At 37.3% G+C, this 27975-nt stretch overlaps 2 protein-coding genes and 1 long non-coding RNA gene across 5 annotated transcripts in view; all 3 read right to left on the reverse strand.

Annotated features, from left to right (window-relative positions):
- The window catches only part of LOC128017103 (uncharacterized), a 148841-nt gene that overhangs the window by 112227 nt on the left and 8639 nt on the right, over positions 1-27975 (reverse strand). The window lies entirely within an intron of this gene.
- Positions 582-21996, reverse strand: LOC128017098 (serine/threonine-protein phosphatase 2A 56 kDa regulatory subunit beta isoform-like). The gene is made up of 13 exons (XM_052602291.1): positions 20179-21996; positions 14712-14908; positions 13604-13705; positions 13383-13475; positions 12712-12842; positions 12545-12604; positions 10898-11006; positions 7513-7566; positions 7330-7380; positions 6640-6759; positions 5696-5823; positions 5480-5581; positions 582-3062 (listed from the first exon to the last, which is right to left on the reverse strand). Exons 1-13 carry the CDS (start codon positions 20372-20374, stop codon positions 2894-2896), a joined length of 1512 nt encoding a protein of 503 aa, XP_052458251.1. The 5' UTR covers positions 20375-21996; the 3' UTR covers positions 582-2893.
- LOC128017100 (basic leucine zipper transcriptional factor ATF-like) lies at positions 23554-27945 on the reverse strand. Of its 3 annotated transcripts, none has more exons than XM_052602294.1 (4): positions 27854-27945; positions 25537-25625; positions 25109-25213; positions 23554-24314 (listed from the first exon to the last, which is right to left on the reverse strand). In XM_052602294.1, exons 2-4 carry the CDS (start codon positions 25612-25614, stop codon positions 23976-23978), a joined length of 522 nt encoding a protein of 173 aa, XP_052458254.1. In that variant the 5' UTR covers positions 25615-25625; positions 27854-27945; the 3' UTR covers positions 23554-23975. The 3 variants fall into 3 exon arrangements, with proteins under 3 accessions (XP_052458254.1, XP_052458253.1, XP_052458255.1); XM_052602293.1 differs by having other exon boundaries at positions 25537-25636; positions 27854-27917; XM_052602295.1 differs by lacking the exon at positions 27854-27945 and having other exon boundaries at positions 23554-24305; positions 25537-26092.

Below are 27975 nucleotides of genomic sequence, written 5' to 3' on the forward strand. Positions count from 1 at the left end.
CATGGTGAAGTAAAATCCAGGAAACAGGAGCAGAAAATTCACAGCGGTCAATAAGAAGTGGTCAGAGTACATTCTGAAAGAAATCATGAGTAACAATAATGAATTTAATGAAGTATCATAAAAAATAAGCCTTTCAGTTTGCAGTTAAAGCATTGCTAAAAATATATATATATTTTTTCTTAATTTATTAATTAATGGAGAATCTTTGATGGACATGATTATGAAAGATTAATTGCCTTTTTTTGGCTACCATTTTCCCTAACCTACTCCGTTAACACACACACACACACACGCACATATGTGTGTTAATAGAATATGTTTAGAATATGTTTTCTTATATATATATATATATATATATATATATATATATATATATATATATATATATATATTAAAACATATTCCAAATATTGCGTACCAGTGTTCTTGGAATTGGCTTCTGGCTGCATTTACATACGTGTGACCAGCAGGCGTCGCCAGCGTCTGGTTTACGCATATGTGCTAACGATACATTTTTCTTTTTTAGTATCAGCCTAGGCAGTTATGGAGGAGAGGGGAAAAATCCAAGAATGCTTAAAATATTTGTTTGTTTCATTTAATGTAACAATATTTGTAAATGTACAGTTTTATAGTGTCAGACAGAACAGCCTTATTCATTCTAGACATTTTAAATATGACCCTGTATGTATAAAATAAGGTCGTTCTTTCTGAAGGACAACAGAGGGGCAAACTGCAACAACTTTGGTCATGTGACTGTTTACACCAGCCATGAATTTTTTTTAACTTGAAATCAAGATCTAGCCTACACTTCTGTTGACAAGACTGTTAAATATATAATCTGAATTAACTGAATTGTAAGCACGAAGCAGCAATAAAACAAGAAACTGGAGGAGATTAACTCACCTGTATGACTCCACAAGCAGATTCCAGAAGCTTTTAGGAAGAAAATTAGCAAACCATGTCGTATCACCGAATGCCTTGTTGTTTTAAAGCTGTTTCTTTTTTAATAGGACAATCTGACATCACTGTAATTATAATTACCATTTATCTTAACCGGAAAATTACAAAATACTATGCAAACTTAGCCAATCACGTTTTAAACATCTGCTCATGTTTTAGGAATGAACCGAATGACTTCAGCTTCATGTCAATGATGTGATTGTGAACGTTTTCAGCCTGACTAAAACTAAATGGACAGCTTTGAATCAACAACAACTTTCAGAAGTAAAATAAAACGTATAAATACGGTAGGCTACTAAGTGAGCTAAAAACCCAAGATGTTTCAAAGGTTTTGAGTGAGAATAATGATGACAAATGTGTTCATGATGCTGAGTTATTCAACACAAGTTTTCATGTTTACATCCCACTTTTATACATTCAGATCCCAAAGCCGCTTGTCTCCCCAAAATACAATGCTATGTTTAAACACAAGACTTTGATCAAAAGGACAGTGCAACTCTAGTTTAAGTGATGCTACGTATTCATACAATATCAGTCCATATTTATTGCCGTTTCTATTCTATTTCATTTTTCTTTTCCATTTTGTTCCCATGAAATGTGGTGTTTCTGCAAATACCAGTTTTCTCAAACAAAAGGAAGTCAATCCGGGTGCTTTCTTTTTAACAAGAACAAGAGTGTATGCTTTTCTCACCTTTTTCTCAATAAGACAGACTACTGTAAAGCAATAATCAACCATGGCAGTTCATTTGAGCGTTGACACACTCGAAGTGAATGGTACATTCTGATCTAATCCCTGTCGTCTTCTAAACTGTAATAAACTTCTCTACAACATCCACACATACTCACACACTTGTGCATCAGATTCTTCTTAAGCTTTCTCAATATGCCTACACACGCAGTTCCTTCCCATCAGAAATCATCTACCTCAATAAATATGAGCAACAAAAAACACTAAAATCAAGACAAAAAGAAGACAAAAAGAAGAGTCTGTCCTCTGTACTGAAATACAAAGAGAATGTTTGCAAGCAATTTGATTTAAAATAAATAAATAATAATAAAATAAAATAAAAATTGCAGGACACACATCATTCAAAACAGTTGAGAATATTGCGAAATTAAAATATTCTGAATGAGAGAATAAAAAACACATAAGAACAGACTAAAGTGTTGTCTTTTCAGAGCAAGTTTAGTTTTACCTAGCAGCATACTTCAGTCATGTTTATGAGGTGCTACACTAGAATACCCCCACCAACACTATAATCAGACATAGATATCATATTTTCATATATATATATATAAAAACATCAGATATATTAGCATAGAAGTAGTACTTCGAGAATAAGCTGTAGAAGTAGGAACATTAGAATCTGTACTTTTAAAGAAATTTCATCTTCAGGATCATCATAATTCATTCCTCTTCAGTGTTTGACAGTATGCAGAGTCTGTTGGGTGGACTGACGGGGGGCTCGGATCGGGCCCGAGAGAAACAGAGCCAGTTCTGGAACGACAGTAATGAAGGATGTGTTTGATTGCGAGTGTGTGCATGTTTGTCACCCCATGCAGGTATGTTTCGCATGGTAAGGTTGATGATCCCGGTTCGTGTAGGAATAGAAAGAAAAGATGCAGAGAAGCAGGTATGTGAAAAGCGTGTATGAGGCATATGAAATAGTATGACGCAGGTGAGTGTTACACATTTTTTTCTCTTTTATATCTCACTCGCTGTGTGTGATGTGTGCTTCAGTGTTTTTCAGATATCTACATATGGACAGGCTGTCGTTCATGTGCTTGTGACGTTAGTGTCTGCATGGTGTGCGTGTGTTTTCAGACGGAGATTGAGGCATTGATTGGTTCCCAAGTCAGGTAATTACTGTGTTTTACAGTGCTGTGATATTTTGTGTGTGTGTGTGTGTGTGTGTGTGTGTGTGTGTGGTTTCTAGGTGGTGTTGGCAGCGCTGGTCTCTGACTGGCTCTTGGTTGTGTTCTCTCTCTCCTGCAGGTTCTTCTGGTTTCTGCTAGCCTCAGCCAAACTCTGCAGCCGTCTCTCGTGCTGATCCTCCAAACTCCTCCACAGCTCAGCTCGCTCCTTCTCCTTCTTCAGCTCTCTGTAGGGAGGAAAGGGGTAAGGGGAGGAGTGTAAAACAGAGCATCATAATAAGTTCAAAATAAGTGCTTTGTTCACATTTAACTTTTAAATACACGTCCAGCCTAATTGGTCTGTATAATTACAAAAATAAAGATATAAAATAAAAATGTTAAATAAATATAGAATAAGAATATATATTTTTTTATAACTTATAAAATTATTATAATTTTATTTATTTATTTATTTAGAATTTACAATATTTTCACCCTGGAATTAGTTTTCAGTGGCTTTTTACCTTTACCTATATTGTTTTTCTAACCATAAACAGACATCAGTGACTTTAGTGTAACTTATAGAACATTATAGTAATTTTCATATTTGTAGCTTAAATGTTTATATATTATTTTATTTTTATAATTTATTTGACATTTTATATTACATTTTTTTAAGTAATTTTAATTGTGCATTTTTTGTGATTTTGTTGTCAACGTTTTTCTGTTTTATTCTAAATTTATTTTTATTTCAGTTTTAGTTCTAGTCATTTTAGTGTGTCAACTTATCAGGTTTAAGTTATATAATAACATATTTTACTTAAATTAATTGTTTTAGTTATTTATGGTATATTTAAATACTACGCATATAATATTATGCATTCATTTTTATTCTATATGTATTATATATTATAGATGTATTAACATCTATATAAATATTTCACACACACACGCACACACACACAAACATGTGTGTGTGTGTGTGTATGCGTGAGTATGAAATATTTATATTATATATGTATATATATTTATGTGCCACGGTGTGGTGCGGGAGAGAAGCACGTGACGAGGAAAATGATGATGCAAAGTCTTTAATAATCCACATGGGTTAATCCATAAGGAGGAGGCAGAAACACAAGTACACATCCACGAGACCAGACAACTAAACACTGAACAAGAGTGTGGAAATACTCCCCCCTTCTGGAAGGTGCGACCTCGTACCATGGAACAACAGAGGGGGAGGAACGACTCCAGGGAGCCGACCGACGGCAGCGGAGCAGGTGGGGGAGAAGCCCGAGGGGCGAAGCAGAGAGCCGATGAGCCAGGGCAACACAGAGGATTTGGAGGGCCAAGGCAGAGCAGATGGCACCGGTGACTGACGTGGAGGCGGGGATCTGGAAGGCGACAGTGGAGCCGGAGCAACCGAGGACTGAGGTGGAGCTGGAGGGCAGGAGGAGCCTGACAGATCCAGAGGTACAGAGGGACGAGGTGAAGCTGGAGGAGTGGAGTCCCGAGGTAGTAAATGGTTAGAAACAGACCAAGGTGGAGCTGGAGGAATGAGGGAACCCAGGGGAGCTGGTGGACTGACTGGCCAAGGTGGAGAGGAGGGAGCTAGGAGGCATGGTGGAGCTGCTGGGTCAAAGGGACGATGTGGAGTCCGGGACTCAGAGGCTGGAGGTGGACACAGGGGATCCTCTAGCCATGTCGCCGATGGAGAGTGGCAGACCCGCGGTGAATCCAGCGCACAGATGTTGGGCTGAGGTTGAGCAAAGGGGCTAACAGGTGACAGCGGTGGCAATGGAAAACCAGAGATGGCAGGAGAAGGCAGGAGAGGGAGAGTGGGTGGGAAATCCAGACGGACATCTAGTTCCAGGCAGACAGATCGTTCAGGGCTGACAGAGAGTTCATATGAAGGCAGGAGAAGAGGGGGTATGTCTGCATATATTTCCAGATTAAATAGATCCTTATTACTCTCCATAGAGCGCTGCTCACCTTCAGTCATGGTGCAGTGGGCAGAGCTTCTGTCCATATCACTCTCCACTGTGGCGAGCTCTGTTGCCGTCTCTTGCACCTGGTCTGACGTTGCGGCCTCCGGCTCCACAGTGATCCTCAGCTCTGTTGGTCACAATGGGCTCTGGCCCTCCAACAGCTGTGGGCTCAGACTTCAGCTCCACGCAGCGGGGAGATGGTGGGCTGGGCTCTGGGTCCGGGGTGGGGCTGGTGTCGTCCGCAATGTCCACACTCACAGGCGATCCACAGGACACCAGCACCCACTCCACAAAGGCTGCAAAAATTCCCCCGAGGAGCATCTCCAGACCGCTGCGCTCTGCACTTGTCGTTCAGGCTGGTTTTGTAGAAAGTGCAGAGGCAGAAGTCCGAGTAGTGGGTATGGTTGGCGATTTCCACGAATAGTTTAATAATTTTTAAATTTGACATACATCAAAGTGACTTAATTTTCTATGTTATATTATTCCCATATATTATATATATCAATTATTATTTGTTTAAATTCTATTTTAACTCCTTTAATCCAACAACCCAGCTTCATTCTGGTGTATAATTACCACGCTGTAGGATGCAACCTATGAAGTTTTGTCCTAAATTTTTACAAGCAAAATGAGTTGCAATACTGTTCATGTTGACTTCAGCACTGTCATGTACTCACTTCTGTTTCTCCACTTTGTAGGAGGCAGTGAGATCATCAAAAAGCTTGCTGTTCATCTCCATGAACGTCTTCAGCACATTGTAAATAAGAGAGATGATCGTCCTAAAAAGAGAAAAAATAAATGTCTAACAGGCCTATGCAAAAACAGTCTTAATTGCTGTCAATAGCATTAACGTTACTGAAGAGTTTCTAGACACATGTTAGAATGACACTGACTGGTTCCAGTGCTCTTTGGAAACTCTGTACAGCGTGCCAAAGACCAGAGGCAGGATGACCTGGCAGTTCTCCTCTATTAGACTCAGAATGTACTCATTATTCCAGAAATACAGAGCCCGCTCTGCAACCTGAGACAGAATAAAGAGACAGAATGAGGGACCTGTACACAGGGGCGATTATAGGAGTTTTATTTTAGGGGGGTAATGAACAAGCCAAATACAAATCTTCCTAATCACACACACAGTTTTACTGTTTGCTTTTCTAGTACAAACCTCTTTCATTAGCTCAAGTATATTAACCTCTTTCTATAATCAAATACTGTCTTTAATCATTTCTGCACATGACTGTATGGTCGTTAATGCCACATGCACTCTAATATGTTTTATTTGTTAAGCTAACTTTTCAAATGAAAATAGCAATATTTTATAAAGTATGAGTTCATAGGTGTTAAGGGCTAACGTAACATTTTCGGAGGAAACTGTGGAGTGATGAGGGGTGAACACAGCAAAAACTTCACAGTAGATGGGAAAGCGATTGCTCCCCCATGACATTTTGTAAACTGTAATTATGGTAAAGAACTGCACAGATGCAGATATTATAACAATCTATCGATAAACACACCTCGTCCTCCGTTTCTCACTCTGCGGATTGAAGAACGCGCGGAAAGTCGGGGAGGAGCCGAAGTCTGCCAGCGTTTTCATATGAAATTAAAAGGGGACTGAGGCGATCACAAATTCATGTACAGTTTATGGAGCTAATCGCAAAATTTTTAGGGGGGGCTAGAGCCCTCCTAAAAATGGCCTAGCGACGCCCATGCCTGTACACAAACAGGTGCATACATCACCTCCATGTGTTCACAAGTACTACAGGAAGACGTCTGACGAGCAGCACTGGTGAACGACACAGTGTGGGAGGAATGCTCGAGTGTGAAAGAGGGAGCTGACCTGGAAATGAGGGCTGGAGATACATGCAGCAATCTGTTTGAACAGAGGCTCCTGCACACGGATAAACTGAGATGGTTCAATCACGTCCAGAATCTCCTCGATCTCCCCCAGGAACATCACCTGAGACCACATGACACACTTGGAGTGAAGTCCATTTTCAATCATATATACATGAGTGGATTAAAAGATTTTGACCTTCAGCATCTGCTTAAAATTTCTTTCACTAGCAATTATCACTAGCCTGGTTTCTATTCACACATTTATGTTTTTTTTTTTTTTTTTTTTATGTGCAACTTGGAAGAAAACAGTCATTATCTGAGACAGGGCTTCCCAAATAGGTGTTCTATAATGATACAGAATGTAAACTTATAATTAATAAATTGGGCTGAATATAGCTTAGTGTGATTATCAGTTCAAAAACTGCATAACTGGTCTGATGCACTGCGTGTTTCAAAATGATTGATTATTATAATTAGCAAAGAATATATATATATATTTAACAGTACAAATTCATTTACTAGAGTTAAGCTAATAATATTACTTTATAATTTTTTCAGCATCGGAGAACTGTGAACATGCAAATGTGTCATAAATTAATGAAATATTTTCTTAAAATCTCAGGGGGTACTGGGAAGTCTGGGAACCCTTGCCTGAGAGGTAAAACTTTATGCATGCAATGCTTTTTCTCACCTCTTTCTGAGTGCATGTCTTGGGCCAGTATCTCAGCAGCCCCCGGATGATCTAATGAAGGAGAGAAAACAGACAAATGAATAAGACTACTTTTTTGTTGTGACAGCACAGATATATTGGTATTAGTAGCAATTCTGGTTTGTATGTATATGAAGTTGCATGACATAATTATATTAGGCTTACATGTTCTGTAACTGTGGCATCCTTCTCCATGAATTGCACCACACAGTAAGCCAGCTACATGAAAATAGCATAAAAAAAGATTTTAATAAAGTCACTTACAGGATTTTTACACACTATTGATGTCACTTCAAAGGCTTATTGTTTTAACTGCAAGTGCTTCTTATTAAAAGGTATGAGAGAAAGAGTGTGTGTGTGGGTGTGTGTGGGTGTATTTGTGTATGTTTGTGGAGTTGATTGGTGCACCCATGGTTTAAGGAAACTGTTCATTGATTATAGTGAAATCACACTCTTTCACTGTGGAAAAAAAGATTACAGCCCTTATCTGACATTCATGGTTTGATCTGAATAACTGAGCTAACTTCACAAATAAACCATTCTTCTATTGAGATCTCAAATGCCACCCCATGGCTTTATCATCACCATTAATACGATATGTTAATGAACCTACTCAAGCATAATAAATGATAGACTCGCAGTTTTAAGAAAGCAATGTTTCCAGAAGAACCACTGAGATGCTACATAACTAAATGATGACATCTGCACACACATGCTGCATTTATTTCCAGATTAATTTAATATATTTCCTGAAGAGGAGAGACACATAAAGCACCTGAGCCTCAGAGATTACAAGCAAAAGGGTGAGAAAAGGATGTTTTTCCAAAGGGAGGTTACACGTGTGTGTGTGTGAGTGAGTGTGTGCTTTTTGTTACCACAGAAGCCCTTCTGCACCGTTGCCTGGGTGAACGGTTAGTGTGGTGATGGTGTGTCTACTTTAGAAGGGCTGATGTCACATAAAACCCATCTTTCCCCAGGGGGTAATAGCACCGTTAACTCCCTTTTCTTTCTCTCTTATTCTTTCCCAATGAGAACATCATAATTATCCTCTTAGTTCTCAGTCTATGCAGTGCTTTACAAAAAGGTTCAGATCTTGTGAGGTTATGTTTATGTGCATGTGTCTGAATTTTTGTAGAAGGTAATGGAAGCCTATTGTGGCTTCAAAAAAAAAAGGAATTTAGAAAAAAAACAATACATGTTCATTTATTTTGCATTATTCCTCCTAAAAATCTCACGGATGCCATCTCACAATAATACCTTTATATTTTACATCTGCAACCTTCTCAATCATAATTGCACCTTTATCTAACAATTGTAGCTTTATTTCTTCATAATTGTGAAATCATATCTATATCTCACAATTGTTTATAGCTCACATTTGTGACTGTATTTCACAATTTTGACTTTATATATCTCACAATTCTGAAAGTACCTTCTTATTTTTTTAAAGTAAAACTAAGATTAAATCTCAACACTTTACAAGGCTTTGGTATCTTTTAGCACAAGATAAAAATATTCCATACCCAAGAGACACCTGAGTGAAAATATATGCCCTGGTGTCATGCAGTAGTTTGAGACTCAATGGGAACTAAGCTCTAATCATTCAGTATAAATCCCCCAGACTTAACCGCTCACCATTAGTTCCTGAGCAAACAAATAAAATAGTAGCCAAATCACAACAGCCACAGGTTACATGGAGGTCAAAAGAGTCCCCGAAATGCACTTTTAATGCTGGTGACAAAACAATTTATAAAAATAGAGTTCAGGGTTTAGCCTTTCATCTCACTGAGAGCTCTCCAGAAACGTGTGATGTTCTGAAGAAACCTTGAGGGAAGTGTGATTAAGGATTTGGCTGCACTGCGCTTCTGTTTCTGTGGAGGCTACATAAAATAAGTCTGGCCACCAGAAGACATTCCCTGGGAGAGCTCTATAGACCCTTGTGGCAAGTATAAAGTATAAACAGCCCGGAGTGGGGCCACTGAATTATGGATGGGGTGATATTGACAAGGGAAAGGGGAAGTGTTAGAATGTAGGACAAGCACTTACAGAATACACACACACACACACTTATAGACATACACAAACAGGCAGTACTAATACTACAAAAGCACTTTTCAGAAAAAAAATGCTGTTAATATATATATATATATATATATATATATATATATATATATATATATATATATATATATATATATATATATATATATATATATATATATATATATATATGCATATAAATGCATACAATACAGCTCAAAGGTTTGGGGTTGGTAAGATCTTATTGCTCAAGGCTGCACTTATTTGATCAAAAATACAGTTAATACAGTGATATTTTGTATTGTATTTACAATTATTATTGTGCAGCTTAATATGTTTGTGGAAACCAAGCGTCAATCTTCCGGTCTCTCTCTTGAAACCAACACGGAAGTGACTTAAACTATAATTCATAGTGGCTAGAGGCTGGCTGCAAAAGGGAATCAATTCCATAGACGATCCATGTTAAAATGCCCAACTTTACAGCAGAAAAAAAAACATGTTTACCGCCTGGTACAAAAAGTGGATTTGGTCTATATTGCTAATTTTGCCCTTCATGACAACTGTGAGGGGGGTGAATTTGTTTTATAACTCATCCGTTTGAATTATATTAAGCCTTAAAGTTCTGCATAAGTAAGGGCGTGGCCACTTGAGTGACAGGTGGATTGCAGCTGTTGTCACCAACGAGGTAGGTGGGTGTGTTTTCAGCAACCAGCTCCACCCACATCCCACCTCTTTGCCCATTTTCGATTATCCAGGAGTGATGCACAGTGACATGTGCCAAGATGGCGACAGGCGTCTCCACCCAATTTTAGGCTTCAAAAATGCTCTTCAGAAACCAATGGGTGATGTCACGAACACTACGTCCATGTTTTTTTACAATCTATGGTGGAAACCATTATTCTTTTTTCAGTATTGTTTGATGAATAGAAAGTTAAATATAACAGCATTTATAATTTTTTTTTTTTAAATACAAATTTCAAAAGTGATCAATGTGTCCTTTATGAATAAAAAGTATTACTTTTCAAACAAATATATATTACATTTTTACTGACCCCAATCTTTTGAAAAGTGTACATGTGTAAACAGTCAGCCAAACACACACATTTATACACACAAAGGCAGGTTAGTTCCGACTTTAAATGACCAAAATTGTTTATTATCACTAAAAATGTATTAATGTTATTGCACAGAATTATCAAACCAAGTGGAATCAGCAAAAATAATAATAACAATTCAGGAGATTTTTCCACAAATCATGCAAAGTTTTTTTCTTTGTTCTTTGTTCTTAGCAAAGAACAAAATAACGTTCAGCAGAGTTTAAGAACGTCATAACTGTGAGTTAATGATAGTTGTGTGAACACTCTTTGTAAGTGTAAACCACTGGGCCACTGGATTAAGCGTTAGTATTTAGCGCCCCCTTGTGGTATTATAGCCCATTACAGTCCATTAATTAACAGCATCAGATCTGTATGTGAATCCGAGTGTGAGTGTCTGGGAGTCTGACTCTAACCTGTGCATGAAAAATGGAGAGAGACTTGGCAGTGTGCAGGGGGATCAGGACCCTCACCAGGAACTGCTTGTGCTCTGATTTGAGAGGCAGAGCAAAGCCATTTATGATACTGGAAAAAAGGAGAGGAGAGGAGAGGAGAGGAGAGGAGAGGAGAGGAGATGAGAAGAGAAGAGAAGAGAAGAGAGGAGAGGAGAGGAGAGGAGAGGAGAGGAGAGGAGAGGAGAGGAGAGGAGAGGAGAGGAGAGGAGAGGAGAGGAGTAGGTGGAAAAGAGAAAAGGGAGAATAAACAGGATTAGTATCAGTCGTTCTAAAGATGCTCTCTACACTCATTCGCCACATTATTGTTCATCAGCTAATCCCCCGCTAAACCCCCCTCATCCGTCCTCTCTTTTCGACTGTCTCATCCTCTCTTCCTCTCATTTCCTTAGTTTTATCTTTGTTCTTCTACTCAGGCTGTTCCTCCCATTGCTAAGTTGTTATTTAATTCCATTCCATCCATGCGGTCTGTCTCTGTTTCTTTTTTATTCTGCCATCCACCCTCTTCGCTCTTTGTCTTTCTCTCTCATTTTACCTATTTATTCCATCTTTCTATTGCATTCTTTCACTTCCTGTTTGTTTACTTTGCTTATCTGACTGTAAAAAAATATCCATATTTTATCAAATGCACTGTAAACAGAATGGTTCAATTGAATATTATCTAAATTGAAAATATATTTTATTTAAATCTGTGGCGTTTTTTTTTAAGTTGACATTTTTCTATATTTTATAAAACATGACATTCTGTACTATAAAATATTTCTATATTATAATATTTCTATTCTATATTATTCTTTTTTTTTTTAATGACTAAAAACATCTGTAGATTTTCTTTTAGATATACTTTCATATTTTTATGTAATGTATATTATCAATATCTTTTTCTGATTATGTTTTTTTGATCATATAATTTAAAAAATATATTAAAGAACATAAAATGCATATTTTTTCTGCATGGGAACCATTGTTTCTCACTCTAATTCCACAGCTCTCTCTCTCTCTCTTCAGTAGTGATCAGAGAGATGTGTGGGTGGTAGGCACTATAAATACTACCGACATCAACCTGAATTTAGTCCTCCATCCCCAACACTCTGACTCATGCCTCCCCCTGGTTGTCTCTCTCTTCCCCTGTTTCTCTCTGTCAAAGGTTTGCTTTGTTTATGCTATTAAACACATCGAGAAACAGACACCATTTTGTGTGCATTGAACCCAATATGCAAAGCAGCACTGGTCTGAGTGAGATCATGGCTGTAAATTATATGTCTGGACACGCTGAGGATGGGAAACATGACTGCAGGTACATGCAGCGAGCGCTGATGTCAGAGGTCTCTGCTAAGTGTCTGAATCACCAGCTCACACACACCATAAAGCATCTCTCCAGTAATCTGCTGCTACATTAAGTTATGTAACATTATAATTTACTCATTTAAGATTATAGCACAAATATCATAAGATGCTATATCTACCTCCTAACTCTGGAAACAACGAATAAACCACAGGCATCTACCTTATGTATCTACTCTCATTTACATTGGGTTGCTTTATAAACATCATCTGATCAGATCACACACTTATAGTGCTTTCTATTTGGCAGTTTGAGAGTGTATCTACCTTCCCAAAATTTCCAGAAGTTCAGCAACTCCATTAAAACGCTCAGTTTCATAGATGAACCTGCAGATTTTAAAAATAGATATAATGGCAGACATAAAGACTAACAAAAAGCAATCACTGGCTGTGTAATGTCAATGCTGCTCATGCATTTTGCCTGTATGACTGACCTGAGGAAGATGTTGTTGATCTGTTTACGGATGTAGGCCCTCAAGCCCAGAAGTTTGCCATAGACACGGTGCAGGATAGTCTTCAGATATTCTCTCTCTCTGGGGTCCTCGCTGTCAAATAACTCCAGCAGCTACACACACACACACACATAGTCAGCCCTTTTGCACTTTATTTAAAGCACTACTCATGAATATTTATAATTAAGTGTGAGTAGAATCAGAAATACTAACAGTCCAACATGGAGGTTAGACTGCCTGTTGGGTATCTGAGAAATACTGACTATGATACAATACACATTTAAAATCTCATATTGCTGCTTGAAGATATCAAAACTAAAAGAAAAAAGAAAAAAGAAACATAAAAATCACACTGAAAATGTTTAAAAGGGTGTGCCAAAACTACAAATTAGCATTGTTTGTCTCTAAAGACTGGATTTGAAAATGGGCTAGGATCACTTAATTGCCTTGAGTCCACTTTACCTGTCCATATTCATTCATGTGAATTCATTATGTATTTATTTTATTATATCTAAGTGCAAAGAAAAATGCAGAACAACACATATAGTATTTTTTTAATTACATTGCAGCCTTATTATATCTACAAATGATAATTGTTAAAAGTCACACATGGCCTCTATACCTATATCTCTACATCTATAAAAACTCTGTACCTGTAGAACAAACTTCTGATCCACGTAGCGCTTGGCAAGAGAAGGCTGGAAATCTGGACTCTCAAGAAAGCGTAAAAAGAATTCATACACCAACTAGATTAAAAAAAAAGGATAGGATAGGAGAGAAACAGAGAGGAAATGGAATCAGCGCTGGGACACAAGCTATAAAAATGGTGTCAGTTTGTGTTTGTGTATATAAGTACCGGAGAATGTATGTGTACCTGTAAGTGAGGCCAGGAGGCTTCCAGAGCTGGTTCATCCTCCTCCGGATCAAACTCAGGGTTTTCACTCGGTGGGAGAGTTCGAAAAATGTTCACTGAGATCTACAGGAAGAAGAGCGGTTGAAAGGTTGTGTTTTACTAAAGTGCTGAAATAAGACAACAAAAGATGAAAAACAAATGATAATGAAAGACTTCAATTCAAGGAAAGTGATCCTCAAGGGCCATTTTTAGTTGTTCACCTTTATGAGCTTTCTTGCTCCGAAATGGTAAGATGGTAATAATCAGATTGATGAAATCAGAATATAAAACATGATACTAATCTATGACCACATTCATATACAAATTAACTTAACAGCTATTTCAAATTAAAAATATATATAATTATTGACAAACCAATTGAAATCCAGTGCAATGCTGTGGACATTTCAATTAAAGGGATAGTTTCCCAAGAAATTAAAATTCTGTAAATATTGTTGTAAACCAAACAATTTTGGTTACAATTGACATTCATACTACATAGTGAAAAACACTTTTCAAAATATCCTTCATGTTTCACAGAAGAAATGAAGTTATAAAGTCATTTCTATGTAAACTAAGCCACTGTAATTCTTTTCAGCATTGCATCTCTATGCGACTTAGTCTCATTATTGATTTCACAGGAGCTCATTGCTATTTGCTTTGCTCAGTTTCAGTTGAATGGAATGTCGATGTACATATCTACTGATCAGAGCAACAGTCATTCATTGTTACCTGATTTGCAGAATTCCTCTAGTAAACGAGGGGATAAAAACAATGCAACAGCAAATGCAAATAAACTGTATTATCAGAGGCCGCAATTTCATTCTTAGTGAATTCTCCACTTTGTCTTTCACATCGAAACATAAAAGGACCAGTTAACAAAAATCCGTTGCTTCCCAATTAAGGTGTTATTGTATTTCAGCTACATACTGTACAGAACTAATGTAGCTGGACACAAGGAAATGTAAATGAGTCTTTAAAGTGCACTTGGAGCATTGGAGATCCTGAGATCTTCCCCATGTGTCCTCTGCTCTTTTATCAAATCCCATCCTACTCCATCACTTTTTCTCTCTTTTGCGATTCATCTCACCATCTTAATAGCCTCTGGGTACAGGGGTTCGATGAGGACTCCACGACTGGTAGCCACGCTCTCAACAAGCTCGTTCAGCGCAGCACGTTTGATCTCTTTCCCCTTCAGGTCGGCCACACAGTCCAGAAAGTCAAAAAGCACACAACACTGCTGCAGCTTCTTACAGAACAAGTCATGAAGTTCTGCCACTGGAGCATCTGTGGGACAGGAAGGTGAAAAGATGTAATCTAGTACACATACTTATACAATATACACAATTACACTGCACATTTACTATTTACCATTTCTCCTAGTTTAGCTTGCTAATAAACTTGGCATTGAACACATACAAAGGTTCTATATTGGCATCTATGGTCACATGAAGAACCTTTAACATCCATAGAAACTTTAAATTGAATTTAAAGTTCACCCCAAAAATTTAATTCCATCATCATTTTAGGTCATCACAAGAAATGTGTGATTTTCTTTCTTTTGCCGAACAGTTTTGCTGACCAGTGACTTACATTTTAAGGAGGAAAAATTATAAATACCTTATTTTATGCTCCACAGTCATACAGGTTTGGGAGATAATAAATAAATAATAACAGAATTGTAATTTCTCGATGAACTACCCTTTTACACATTGTCGTTGTCATTTTTTTCAGCACTTTTTGTAATACTACACTCTTAGGTTCCAAAAGAGGGTTTTCAAAGCGATGCAACCATTTCTGATTCCTCAAAGAATCTTTCAGTGAACTTCAAAGAACCTTTTGTGCAACGGAAAGGTTCCATGGATTTTAAAGGTTCTCCATGTCAATAAAGAACTGTTATTTTTAAAAGTGTATGCACTCACACAGCACAATTACATTAAAGATTGCTGGAGTTAGACAGACACTTGGATCTATAAAGTATATTAATGCAGATTTCTTGAAGTGGATGGATGGGATACTAATGAGGAATGAGTGGAGGCGTGTGGTGCTAACAGGATTAGCGGGTGCTGTCTCACTCCTCTGTGGACGTAGCACCTCGAGCCACAATAACCATGAAAATCCACTCCATTCATCCAAAAACTCAACACAAAATACATACCCTTCCATTCCTGTACTACGACTTATGAATCACTCTCTATTTTTCTTTAGCCTCAGCATGGCACTTTGTACAATAACTCTGCATTAAAAGTGTATTAGTCTGCAACAGCTAAACCCAAACCAAGTGGATCGGCATGCAGGAAGCTAGGTCAAAAGAGACAGACAGAATAAATAATAAACACATAAGTGCAAATAAAGAGAGGGATGTGATGAAAAGAGGTGGTTTTGTAGCGGGAGTGTGTTTGTCGGAGGGAAGGATGGGGTTCAAAAGAGCATGACACAGCCACAGCAGTCAGAACAGAAAAAAAAACTAAATTGTCCAGGGAAAAGTGTGAGAGGGAAAGAAGGCGGAGACACAAGAAACTGGAAACACACAGCGCATGAGGGTAAGAGCAAAGATGAGCATGTGAATGAAATATGAAATTGAAATGAACTGAAATCATGGAAAGAATGTAAAAACTATAATTACTTATGTGAAGAAATAGCAACAATTTTACTTCTGAAGTTAAATATCACTCGTCATCTCACTAATAAACATGCTGTAATGTTGTACATGCAAAGCTGCTAAATATAGAGTGGCCAATAAGCAACAGTGGAGCATAGAGAGAGAGAAAGAGATAGAGAGAGATGCATGCTAGGGCTAGAAAACATTGCAGAGAGAGCAGGAGAGATGATGTCATCCCTCTACCCTGTTCCTCTCCTCATGATCTCCTATTTCCCCTCTTCTCCATCCTTCTCTCAATCTCATTCACTCTGTGGGTCTGTGTGGCAGCGTGATTTCAATGAGGAAACTCTTTATGGTTAAAGAGATATAACTGTGTTTGGTTGGCTGTTGAAATCCTGTATTTTCTAACCACCAAAACCCATAAACAGAGCAGAGCAAAAATACTGCACAACAAAACAGGAACCTTCAATTCAAACATTTCAAATGAGTTTTTTTGATGATGTGGAGTGATGTAGGCAAATGATGAATTGCAGGAAAAAGTGAACTTCAATGCCGGTGCGAGAAGCTATATTATAAAATTAATAAATACATACAATGCTATATTATAATAAATTTTAAATTAAAGCTATTACTTAAGCTCTAGGTTAAAGCAGGACTTAAAATTTTAAATCACGTATATTTATTGAAAGAAAATGGTTTATTATGAAGTATATAATAATATAACCAAATATTATCATTAATATGAATATAGAAATAATGTAATAATATATTAGTATGAATTACCACAATTCAAAAATTTCAGAAATAAATATATTTTAAAGTAATTCAAATATGACCAAATCTGACAGTAAAAACGTTCACAATATACAAAAAAATGCTGTTCTTTTGAACTTACTATTCATCAAAGAAAAATATATCACTGTTTCCACAAAAACATAAAGAAGCACAGCTGTTTTCATTGATAACTGATAATAATAAGAAATCAGCATATTAGAATAAATGATGGAGGATCATGCAACACTGAAGACTAAAGTAACAGCTGCTGAAAATTCAACTTTGCCATTACAATAAATTACATTTTAAAACATAAAAAACAAATATATTTATATGTGTATGTGTAGTTTTTTTCTTCTTCTTCACTTTCTATGGACAGGGACCAATCTGGCTGAACAAATCTTGTTCTCAATAATAGCTCTCTCTCAGTACAGTGTTCTTCCACTTACAGCCTCACGTGCTTATCCACTTCACTCTCTCTCTCTCTTTCTCTAATGCTCTTTTTCTCTTCCCTGTCTCTATTATCACTCACTCCCTCTTTTATTCTCTCCCTCTTCCTCTCTTGCCCTTTTTATTGATCGGAGGAGGCCAAAGTGGGAGCAGGCCTTCTGTGTACTGTAACCTAACACCAGTCCTGACCAGCTGAACCCTGCAGGAAGAAGCAGGCAGATATGCATCCACCCCGGGAAAAAAAAAAAATCACTTTCTTAAACACAGACATATTTGTTATCCTGTAAGAATGATGCCTTGGAGTATGATGATTACAGTACACAAGTACAGTGAACATCATACTCCGAGGTGATTGCTAATAGATTTGAGATGCTGTCCTCGCCCCAAAACATGCATTTCTGTTTCACTTCTGGATTTGGGAGTTTTGAGAGCTCTGAGCTGCCCATTGTCTACGTGAAGACACTCTCCCTCCAGCAGTGGCAGCTATTTACAGAGACACATGCTCACAAACGCACGAGGACTAGTAGTGAAGCCACTCCTGAGGCTTAAAAGGAAAATAAATAAATAGAAATAAAATAAATAAACAAGAAAAGTAGAATTCGAAGGTCTACGAATGAGAATAAGCACTACCAGTTGCTCAGACCAGTATTTTTTTTTTTTTTCAGTAACCAATAAAAGATTGTGGTCATGTTTTGGACTGATAAGCGTCTTTTCCTCACTTTCTCTTTATTGCACACATGCACAGTTAATCTTTAAGTTAATCTTGTGTTTAAAAGGCATTATATATATATATCACATCTAAATATGCTGTTCCATTAAATGGAGCTTAAAAATGTAACAGGTACAAGATGCAAACTAAAAATGTACGACTAATTGCCATTCTAATAGGTGTTATTTTGATGTTGTGATCATTAAAAAAGAGACAAAAAAATATGTTATAAGGGATAATAATCATTACCTATTATTATAAGGGATTGAAAATCGTTATTTTGCTCGAGTTCATTTATAGAATTAAGAAAAAGATCCAAAAATTGAGATCAAAACCTTCCTTAAGTTTCATTAACGGTCTACTTTTACATGGCTAGTATTTGTCTATGGTTTGATGATATTATTTTAAATTAAACTAACGCTTTATTAATCAAACATAACATCACATGCAAAAGAACTGTGCATTTTTATACAATTATAGGTTATGAAATACCAGAGCTAAATCAAACTATAGCCAGTCATTGAGGTGAAATTTAATACATTGTGCTTAATAAGACGAAATGAGATGTTGATTAACACTGGAGATGTGTCTCTGTGACATGTGAATGACTAAAAGCAGGTCAGCTGGATGGTTAAAACAGGACAGGGGCTCAGTCTGGACCCGCTGTGACACACCAGCACACCCTCAGCTGGAGTGTCTCATGAAAAACTGGTACCACTAAATCCAACTTCACTGGAAATGTCGCTCGGATGATTCCCCTATTAGAATAAGTGAATCATGCTAAAGTGTGAATCATGAAATCGTGTATGAACTTGGAAAATCTATGAAGCCGAGAGCCACAAATGTGGGGATAACACTGCAACTGTGTATTCTTTGTGAAAATATCACAGATCAGCTACTCTGAAAATTAGGTGCTATGCATCTCATATGTTTTATTTAAGACTATAAGACTCTATTAATAGCTGTTTTTCCTTGAGCTTTCTAAGATTCTAACCAAATTGTATCACTCCTATACTTGAATAAATTAATGGATTATCTCAAACTACCCCCACATTCAACACAGTAACTTCCCAGCCACTTCCCAGTCTGTGGCTTACAGTTTCTTCTTGACCTCTGGTTGATGGCCAAAATGAGCTCATGGAAGTGGACTATTATGATGTCCTGACTGAGGATGCTTTTAACCACAAAGCTTCCTAAACTAACAAAGTAATTGGCACCGACTATGATAAGCCTTCGGATGCCACTGGGGAAAACATTGAGTTTAAAAAATGATTTCTGCTGCTAATTCAATTAAGTTATTTAAAATGAGGCAATGCAACACAATTGCTACTAAATTTCATGACAATAAAAAAAACATTAGTAAAACAAAAGTTTACTCAGTGCATTTGGACTACATTAATAATTCTGTTGCCATTAACTAAACCGGATAATGAATTTCTGATTCCAGCAAACCTTGGACTAGGTTGTTGACTAGAAAGTCAGATACTATGATTTATGTTGCTTCACTTAATGAACAGTTATGAAAACCCCACTGCAATGGGCAATCGCTTCTTCTTTCCTGCACTTGCCAACATCCTACATTATATATTATAAGAAAAGTGACATTGCTATGCTAGACGGTACAGCAAAGGGTTCACTGGACTTACTTTGATACATCTAATCTTATAGGGGTTACTCAGTTAAGTTAGTTTTCTGCTACACAACACAAGCTATTTGAGTTGAGTTGAATTGAATGTTACAAAAATGGCTTTCCATTATATATAACCAATGAAAATTAAATCAAAACACTGGATCTTTCAGATTATATATCCTTGGATGATGGTATCATTAAAGGGAATTATGCTAGGGAGTCTAGCTGTGTTCCTCAGAAGATTTAGTTACTGTTCATTTGGAGTCCTTACGGAAGTTCAATGACATCTCTCAAGGCTGCTCAAGAAGACATTGAGTCATTTTTAATCTCCTACTCCAAACTAACATCCCATTAAAAACAAACCACCTCACGTCCCAGTTAAAGGAACCTACCTTTAAGTAAAGGCAGCGGGGTGAGCTCCACCTGGGAGCTCTGATAGCGGAACTGTGAGGAGCTGTGGGACCGTCGCTGCCGGGCACGGCGCATCGAGCGGCGGGGGAAGCCGTCTACCTTCTCCGCGCTCGGTACAGAGAAGCCTGTGGTCGGCGATGATGGGCTCGACGGAGGTAGCTTCGTAGGGGTCTCCATCGCTTCAAAGGTGGTGCTCGGCAGAAGATAGTTCGAGGAAGGAAGCCAACGGCGAGAGCAGGCTCCTAAGTCAATTGTTTATTTCTTTTTGGATTTAAAAAGTAAAATCAAAAAGCAGGGATCGACTAAAAAGAGAAATCATCTAACCTGGTTAAAAATGTAGACAGAGGGATGGTGGAGTAAAATCTCGGGGTTCAATTTGACGCGTCTCTCGCCCGTGTTACATTAAAAAACGAGATTAGACTCGGAAATAAGCACAAGGATGGATGTAATTGTCTATTTCTTCATCAAGAGATATTGAAGTGAACATACATTTCTACAATAAAGACACCGCTGCCGTAGCCTACTGTCGTCATCAGAAAGTCATCGGCCTAAATTTGGTCTTTATTTAAATATTTATAGGCTAGAGGCATAAATCGGTACCGTATTAAAACTCGGGTGTAGTAAGCATTCTATACAGAGATCATAGGTAAATCAATCCATGTTAGAGAAACAAACGAGCGATTAAATCATTTATCTCCTCCACACAAGTACAAATGCATCACTTATTAGGCTAATTAAAGGTTTTCGTCATATTACCAGTCACCAGTTCTGCGCCTCAAGTCCTTTTCAGAGCCCTCCGGCGTCCCCCTACTAAAATCCGTTACCGTACAGTCGGTTCGGTTCGGTCAGATCCACACAGGGCGGGGATGAACTGCTTCAAACGTGCCTACATGTGTAGAGCATCACGGCGGCCGCTGCAGCACTGAGACCCCCTTCTACCTCCTCGCCTCAAATACTACAAGAAACCGCTGTTCAATTACTTCTGTATCACAAGGACGTTGACAGTCTCGCTGATTTTCCCCGTCGCCCTTCCTCTCCGCTGATTTCTCGTGTTTTTCCCGTTTCTTTATTTCCCAGCAGTCAGTGTCGGTCGTTGTCTTCAGGTGGTGCAAGTGGATGTAGATGCTACACACTGCGGATGACGCTCACGCGCTCTTATTTATTTATTTACTCTTCCTACATTTGCGCGACCTTCTTCTAGACGTCGCGGTGTTATATGGCTATATCGTTGACTCTCTTCACCGTTTAAGTGACTATTTGTTTTTATTGCATCTTTATCAGTCAGCTGTTTTCTACCTCAGCTCCTTACCCTTCTCCTCCCTCTGTCCCTCCCTCACTGTCTGCCTCAGTCTGTGTTAGCCGCTGTGTTTTGGGACTGTCAGGTTAGCCATTGTTCTTGCTTCATTCGTTCATTATTCCGCGCGTTCACCCGTCGATATATCCGCTGATTTTTGTTCAGTCCGTCACTAACTACGGGTTCTGTGATATCAGTCGAACGACGACGTGCCGCTGACCCAACTAAAGACTCCTTAATGTGATGCTGAACGTTATGGGCGTTTTGGCAATCGAGAGACCATCCTCCACTGCTGTGGGCTACCATCGAGAAAGACTGAGAGCTATTGATATGGCTCGTTTCACAGAACATTTCTTCAGGGTTTCATGCATTGACCTATTCTTAGGTGTAGCTATAGGAGTCAATGACAAAAACATAAAATTATTTCAAAAATCAAGTTTTTACATTTTTTTTATACAGCTACATTTATATTTTAATGACTTAAAAAAATGTCCAGCTGGATTTCCATCAAGTAGGCTACACCACACACACACAAATAACGTTTTTAAAAAGGCTAAATATTAACTTTTAAAAGAAAAACACATTTTTTTTTTCTATTTTCTTTTTACAAATACCATAAAATCACCAATTTCTGGACCAGAAAAAAAAGATAAAAACATGGCCACCTGCATAGGTCACTCCACACTGAATTTAATTTGACAACCAAAAGTTGTTGTTTTTCTTATTAAAAATAAAAATAAGAATTAAAAAATATATATGTCAAGTTGTTTATTGCAACATTTCCTTTCATTTCCTTTCAGTTGGCACTTCGGCAGTCTACAGTTTTTTGTTACCCCACTAAAATATTATTTTTAAGTCAGGCTAATAAAAAAGAAGTTTTGAACCATAAACAAAACTAGGATGTACTATTATTCGCAGGACACACCTAACACCAGTTCACATTAATAAAATATTCTTCAGTGTTTCCCAGTTGTATTTTAAATGTGAGGTTTACATTGGTACAGTGATGCATGTTTTGGGACTGCTACAGGATCAAAGCACACTAGAGGGAGCTTCACAAAACTGTACAGAAGATTACTGGTAAATCCTCTGCATTGTCTTCAAATGTATATCTACAGGTACAGAATGTGTTCATTTTTTTTACATATTTTTACTTCTGTTATGGTCAGCCCCAGAGATCAGGCTGAGTCAGGCTGCTTCTCTTAAACCATTAGAAATGCTAACCTATGACTTACATTTGTGGAAGTCGTGTCCTAATGGTTAGAGAGTATGACTCCTAACCCTAAGGTTGTTGGTTTGATTTTTGGGCTGGCAATACCACAACTGAGGTGCCCTTGAGCAAGGCACTGAATCCCCAACTGCCCCCTGGGCGCTGCAGCATAAATGGCTGCCCACTGCTCCGGGTGTGTGTTCATGGTGCGAGTGTGTTCACTGCTGTGTGTGCACTTTGGATGGGTTAATGCAGTGCATGAATGCTGAGTATGGGTCACCATACTTGGCTGTATATCATGTCACTTTCACTTTTTTTTTCTTTCACATCACAGGTCTACTGACTTTTGGCATAATTCTTTGGTCTCCTCTTTGAGTTGATTGTTACATTCCTCTGAACTGAGTACATATTATGTTTCTAAATATGTTCAACTACTCTGGATTGTTTTTTTTTTCATCTTTCACTCTCCTTCCTGCTTCACTATGTGTTTGGATGTTATTGCCATATATATATATATATATATATATATATATATATATATATACACATAATCATAGAAGTTGTGTAGTTCATCTTGTAAGACATTAATGCAACTATATGTACCGTTTTTACCTTAAAATATCATTTTGATGGTGTACTGACTTTTTATAAAGTGAATAGCTTCTGGTTTTACCCCACACTCTTTCGCAAATGTTTGCTCTGGGAATATGCAAGTTCAGGGAGTATGAAATTTCACAAAAAGAGCAGACAGTGTAGCTTACAGCTAGCCACTGTAATTTCAACAGTGATATATTTACAAGAAAATTCCACTTACTTAATTGTAGCTGGCTCAAAAGTCACCAAAATACACAAAACTACACAGTTGCTTTAATCTTGAAAGTATTTTGCATATATTCATACATCTACACGACAATGAGTGTCACTGGCCATATTTTAAAAAAATAATTCTTGAAATTCTTAAAATATAATTTATGAAATAACTGAACATTTTCAACTCAAAATGAATTAAAGTATGCAATCACTAAGCCCAACGTTTAGGCTTTGGTCTTACATATAAACAAAAATAATGCCCGTATCTAAAATATAGCTACTTGTAAACTAACTCTTGCCATCTGTAAGTATTGTTTAAATAAACTAAACGACATATTCACACCTTAATGGATCAGAGATTTTAGCACCATTAGCATCTAAAGACCACAAAAAGAGCTGTTTGCAGGATACAGTAGTGTGTAAGCCTCGTCATCAAATAAAAACATAACTGACTGAACAGAACCTCAAAACTGCTGTAGGCACCCGTTCCCATTCACTGAGTCCCAAGAACACCAGTCGCTACTGTCGAGGAGGTCTGTCAGAGATATGTCCACTGAATTACTTTCTGGTAAGAATGCCAGGTCCGGCAAGAGGTTTGGGTCAATGTTGAATTTGATATCTGAGGTAGAGGGTGTAGCTGTGGACGGACCTCCAGTAACAGTAACTGATGGTTCAAATCGACATAGTTTAGTGCAGTGAGGTTTATGTTGTTCCAAAGCTGTGGTGTAGAGTTGAAGCTCCTTCTTCAGCTCAGAAATTTCTTTTATGAATGTGGCATTGGACTGCTCTAGAGCCTGGAGTTCCTAAGTAAAAAATAAATAACCATAAACAGTCCAAAACTGAGATGAATTCAGCTGAAAAGCAAAAGTTACAAAGGGAAAAAAATCTGGCATGGTTGAATATAGAGTAGTTGTGAGTGGAATGAAATAAAAAGTTATTTAAAATAGATTTGACCTGAAGTGCACTCCCCACATAATAAATTCATAGCTCGTTACAGACTTTATTTATTTATTTTATATCAGACTTCCTCATGTTTTGTTAGTTTTGGAAAGGATCTCAGATGCGATTAGTTGTCTGAATAAAAAGGGAAAGTCCAAGATTTGTACATCATTTGAAGAGAAAGTGAAAGTGAAGGTATATGACATGTCAGATGTTAAACTGAAATAACTAATCTGGCACTAGCGCAGCTAATCTGTAAATTGTCCTGTGTTTCCCAGAAATGCCTCCACTGTACTGAAAGGTTGTGCAATACTAATGTTTCTCCACACACAAACAGACTACAAAGCAATCATTAAACAAACACAAATTAAAATTATCCTCCACAGAAACATACACATTCTGTGGAAAGTTATCATAATTACACTGAACCCTTATAATTCCAAAGAATTATAAGGGTACAGGTTATGCAGCTGACTAAAAACAATAATAAAGAGTAAAACGTACAAATAAATTTACATGAGTAATGTGAATGAAAGATACATACTGTATAGGTACACAACCAAGTAAGGCTTTGAGGAGATAACATAAATAGGGACAGAGCAAACCGAACCCATTCATTCATTCAAGAGAGAATCAAAGGTTTCAATTTGCTACTGACCTCGTGCAGCAAGTCTGCCTTTTCTGTCTGTTTTCTGCGACTCTTGCGAGCTGCATCTCTGTTTTTTTCTCTCCGATGGTGCCTGTGGTCCTCCGACTGAATGCTCTAAGATATTCATCAGATCATATATGTGAATTACAATATATAATATAAATATAGATTAATTTATATATAAACAAATAATATTTTTAATTTATATATCAAATAATAGCAAATGATAAAAATATATAATATTAAATATAACAAATATTATATATATATATATATATATATATATATATATATATATATATATATATATATATATATATATATATATTTGGTTTATTGCTTGTAATAACGGCACTATATTTACATGAAAAATAAACATTACATGTAAATGACATTAAAATGTAAAATGATTTTAAATGAATGAATTCACTTCATACCCAATCATGAGGACTTTGAGAATCACTTTGTGAGAAAGGACTTCCCTGGTCAAAGTTGTCCATGATGGCAGCTGGCATCTCCAAGTAGCCTACACGAATGCTTTTAGACAGTTAAATCAGAACAAAATGCTTGCACGTATACTTTCGATATAAAGTGGCCTTTGATAGTATTTCCGTATTGAACCAAATTCCTCGAATTGAGAAGTAAGCGCGTTAAGAGAATCCTGAAGCAGCAGCTGTCAGTGGTCATTATTTAAACCGCTCTGAGGTCTTTAATGTTGTCTGTGGGCGGCAGAATGAGCCAATAGCTTTGTGAATCGACTGACGCAACAGAGGGCTGGACTCGACTGTTTTCGGTTTCGAATTATTTTAAATAGTCTGGTTAGCGGAGCCGGGAGATCGCTTCCGGCACGGTATTGCCAGTTTATTTAGGTTGTTCATTTCCCGCTCTTCATTGACAAATAGCTTACTGGAAAATCCTACCAGGAAGTCCCGACGGGTGTAACTGTGTGGTATATGTAGGCTAAATTATTAAAGGCATTTCATTATTAATATAACAAATAAAGGGAATCCAGCATTTTAAAAATATTTTCTATATTTAGCCGCATCAAGGATCTGCTGGGAGCAATGGCAATGTTTACAGTCAATTACCTGCATTTACAGCTGATGGATAAGGATCTGCTGCAGACATACGGACATGCAGGTTCAAGTCGGGGAAAACACAAACTGAGACAGGCTAAATAAACAAATAATTTACCGTAAAGGTTTCTTTTAGGGGCTGTCCTACAATTAGTGAAAATAAACTTTTCTTTCGATGAAAGCCTAAGAACAACTGACAAACAGTCTGTTCAATTACATGCTTTATAATAGATCACAGTATTTGTGATTCATCATTTTATTGTTTATGAGAACTAAATAATAAACTGATGACTGTACCACATAACATGTTTTAATTATTGTTAATGCCAGACTTTACTATGCTGCAATACACTTCTTCACTGAGATCTTCAACATCCTCATCATCACCAATACAATGGTTCTCTGTATTAATGTCACTGTGGTTGTTCTTGTTATTGTCTTTAATGTAAAAGTCTATCCTTAAATTAGGGAACACAATATTTGGCAGCTAACATTACATTTTAAATAGAAATAGGGTACAAAGGGGCAACATAATACCTACCTCACCTTTTTTTGACCATAGATGGCAAAAAAACAAAAAAAATAGAGGTATACTATCTAATTGTGTGTCTCTGAAGTGACCTATAACATTGTATTATGTTGAATATCAAAGTGTTTGTGCATGAGTGTACACATAGTACTTACATTTTTGCACATAATATACCTGTACATACATAACTGTAATATACCTGCACATACAATTGTAAATTTATTGTCATTCATTGCCTACTTATTTGTATTTTTTATTCTTTTATTATGTGTTTTTTGTTCTGTTGCCATCATTCTGTTGCACTGCTGAGCTTCTGTCATGAAAACAAATTCCTCGTATGTGTAAACATACCTGGCAATAAAGCTCATTCTGATTCTGATGAGGGATTTGTGGACACATTAGTGTTTTTAGATTTGTGGAGTAAAAGTTATAATTTTTACTTTGATGTAAAACGATTTTAAAAAAAGATCCCTGGGATAAAATGACTTTCCCCCAGAACTGGCACTGAAGGCTCCAAGTGGCACGTTGTTAGGCTACTAGTTGTTATTATTTTTAAACATCATACTTACTGTGTTTAATGTGGTTATTATACATTTTCCAGTACATTTCAGACATCTTTGCTTTCATTAAAACCTATAGGTTAATAGTTTAACAGTTTGCAATTTATAGTGTTTCTTTTATGACATCTCTTCAAGTTAAAATACGGGCAATTTAATATGTAAATCAGGGATAGGCAACTCCGGTCCTGGAGTGCCACTATCCTGCAGAGTTTATCTTCAGCCCTCATAAAAACTCACCTGCCTGTATCGATCTAGTAATCCCGAAAACACTGATTGTCTTGTTCAGGTGTGTTTAATTAGGGTTGGAGCTAAACTCTGCAGGACAGTGGCCCTCCAGGACCGAAGTTGCCTATCCCTGCTGTAAATGTTTATCGGGTATAGGGGGGCCATCTTACCACTCATTTGAGATTTTACATTTTGTGCTATAACAACTAAATTAGCAACTGTTTCCATTATTTTTTTTTATAGTAACACATTGGCTGAAGCATCATCTTCCCCCATCTTACACAACTAAAAAGAGGATAAAGGTAGCATAGCTGGCCAACCGATAATATAACCACACAGACAAAACTGAGTGAGATCAACTTACTTTAAGAAGTATTTTTCGGTGGAGTTCAGCTCACAAGTTTGGAAAGTGCACAAAAGGGGGCGCTGCTATAGAAACGACTGGTGTTGACAACTTTCTTCACCCATCGGAAAGAAAGACATGCC

Source organism: Carassius gibelio, chromosome A7, assembly GCF_023724105.1.
Source record: "Carassius gibelio isolate Cgi1373 ecotype wild population from Czech Republic chromosome A7, carGib1.2-hapl.c, whole genome shotgun sequence".
In the NCBI taxonomy this organism is placed as follows: domain Eukaryota; kingdom Metazoa; phylum Chordata; class Actinopteri; order Cypriniformes; family Cyprinidae; genus Carassius; species Carassius gibelio.

What these genes read in the sequence shown, in the direction of transcription:
- LOC128017098 (XM_052602291.1), bottom strand. Translation starts at nt 20,374, where the DNA reads ATGGAGACCCCTACGAAGCTACCTCCGTCGAGCCCATCATCGCCGACC. An exon ending in ATGCCACAGTTACAGAACAT is followed by an intron (nt 7,381 to 7,512) that starts GTAAGCCTAATA and finishes CTCCTTCATTAG; the next exon opens with ATCATCCGGGGGCTGCTGAG. An exon ending in TCTCCAGCCCTCATTTCCAG is followed by an intron (nt 5,824 to 6,639) that starts GTCAGCTCCCTC and finishes ATTCTGTCTCAG; the next exon opens with GTTGCAGAGCGGGCTCTGTA.
- LOC128017100 (XM_052602294.1), bottom strand. Translation starts at nt 25,614, where the DNA reads ATGCCAGCTGCCATCATGGACAACTTTGACCAGGGAAGTCCTTTCTCA. An exon ending in CTCAAAGTCCTCATGATTGG is followed by an intron (nt 25,214 to 25,536) that starts GTATGAAGTGAA and finishes TGAATATCTTAG; the next exon opens with AGCATTCAGTCGGAGGACCA. An exon ending in AGGCAGACTTGCTGCACGAG is followed by an intron (nt 24,315 to 25,108) that starts GTCAGTAGCAAA and finishes TTTTTTACTTAG; the next exon opens with GAACTCCAGGCTCTAGAGCA.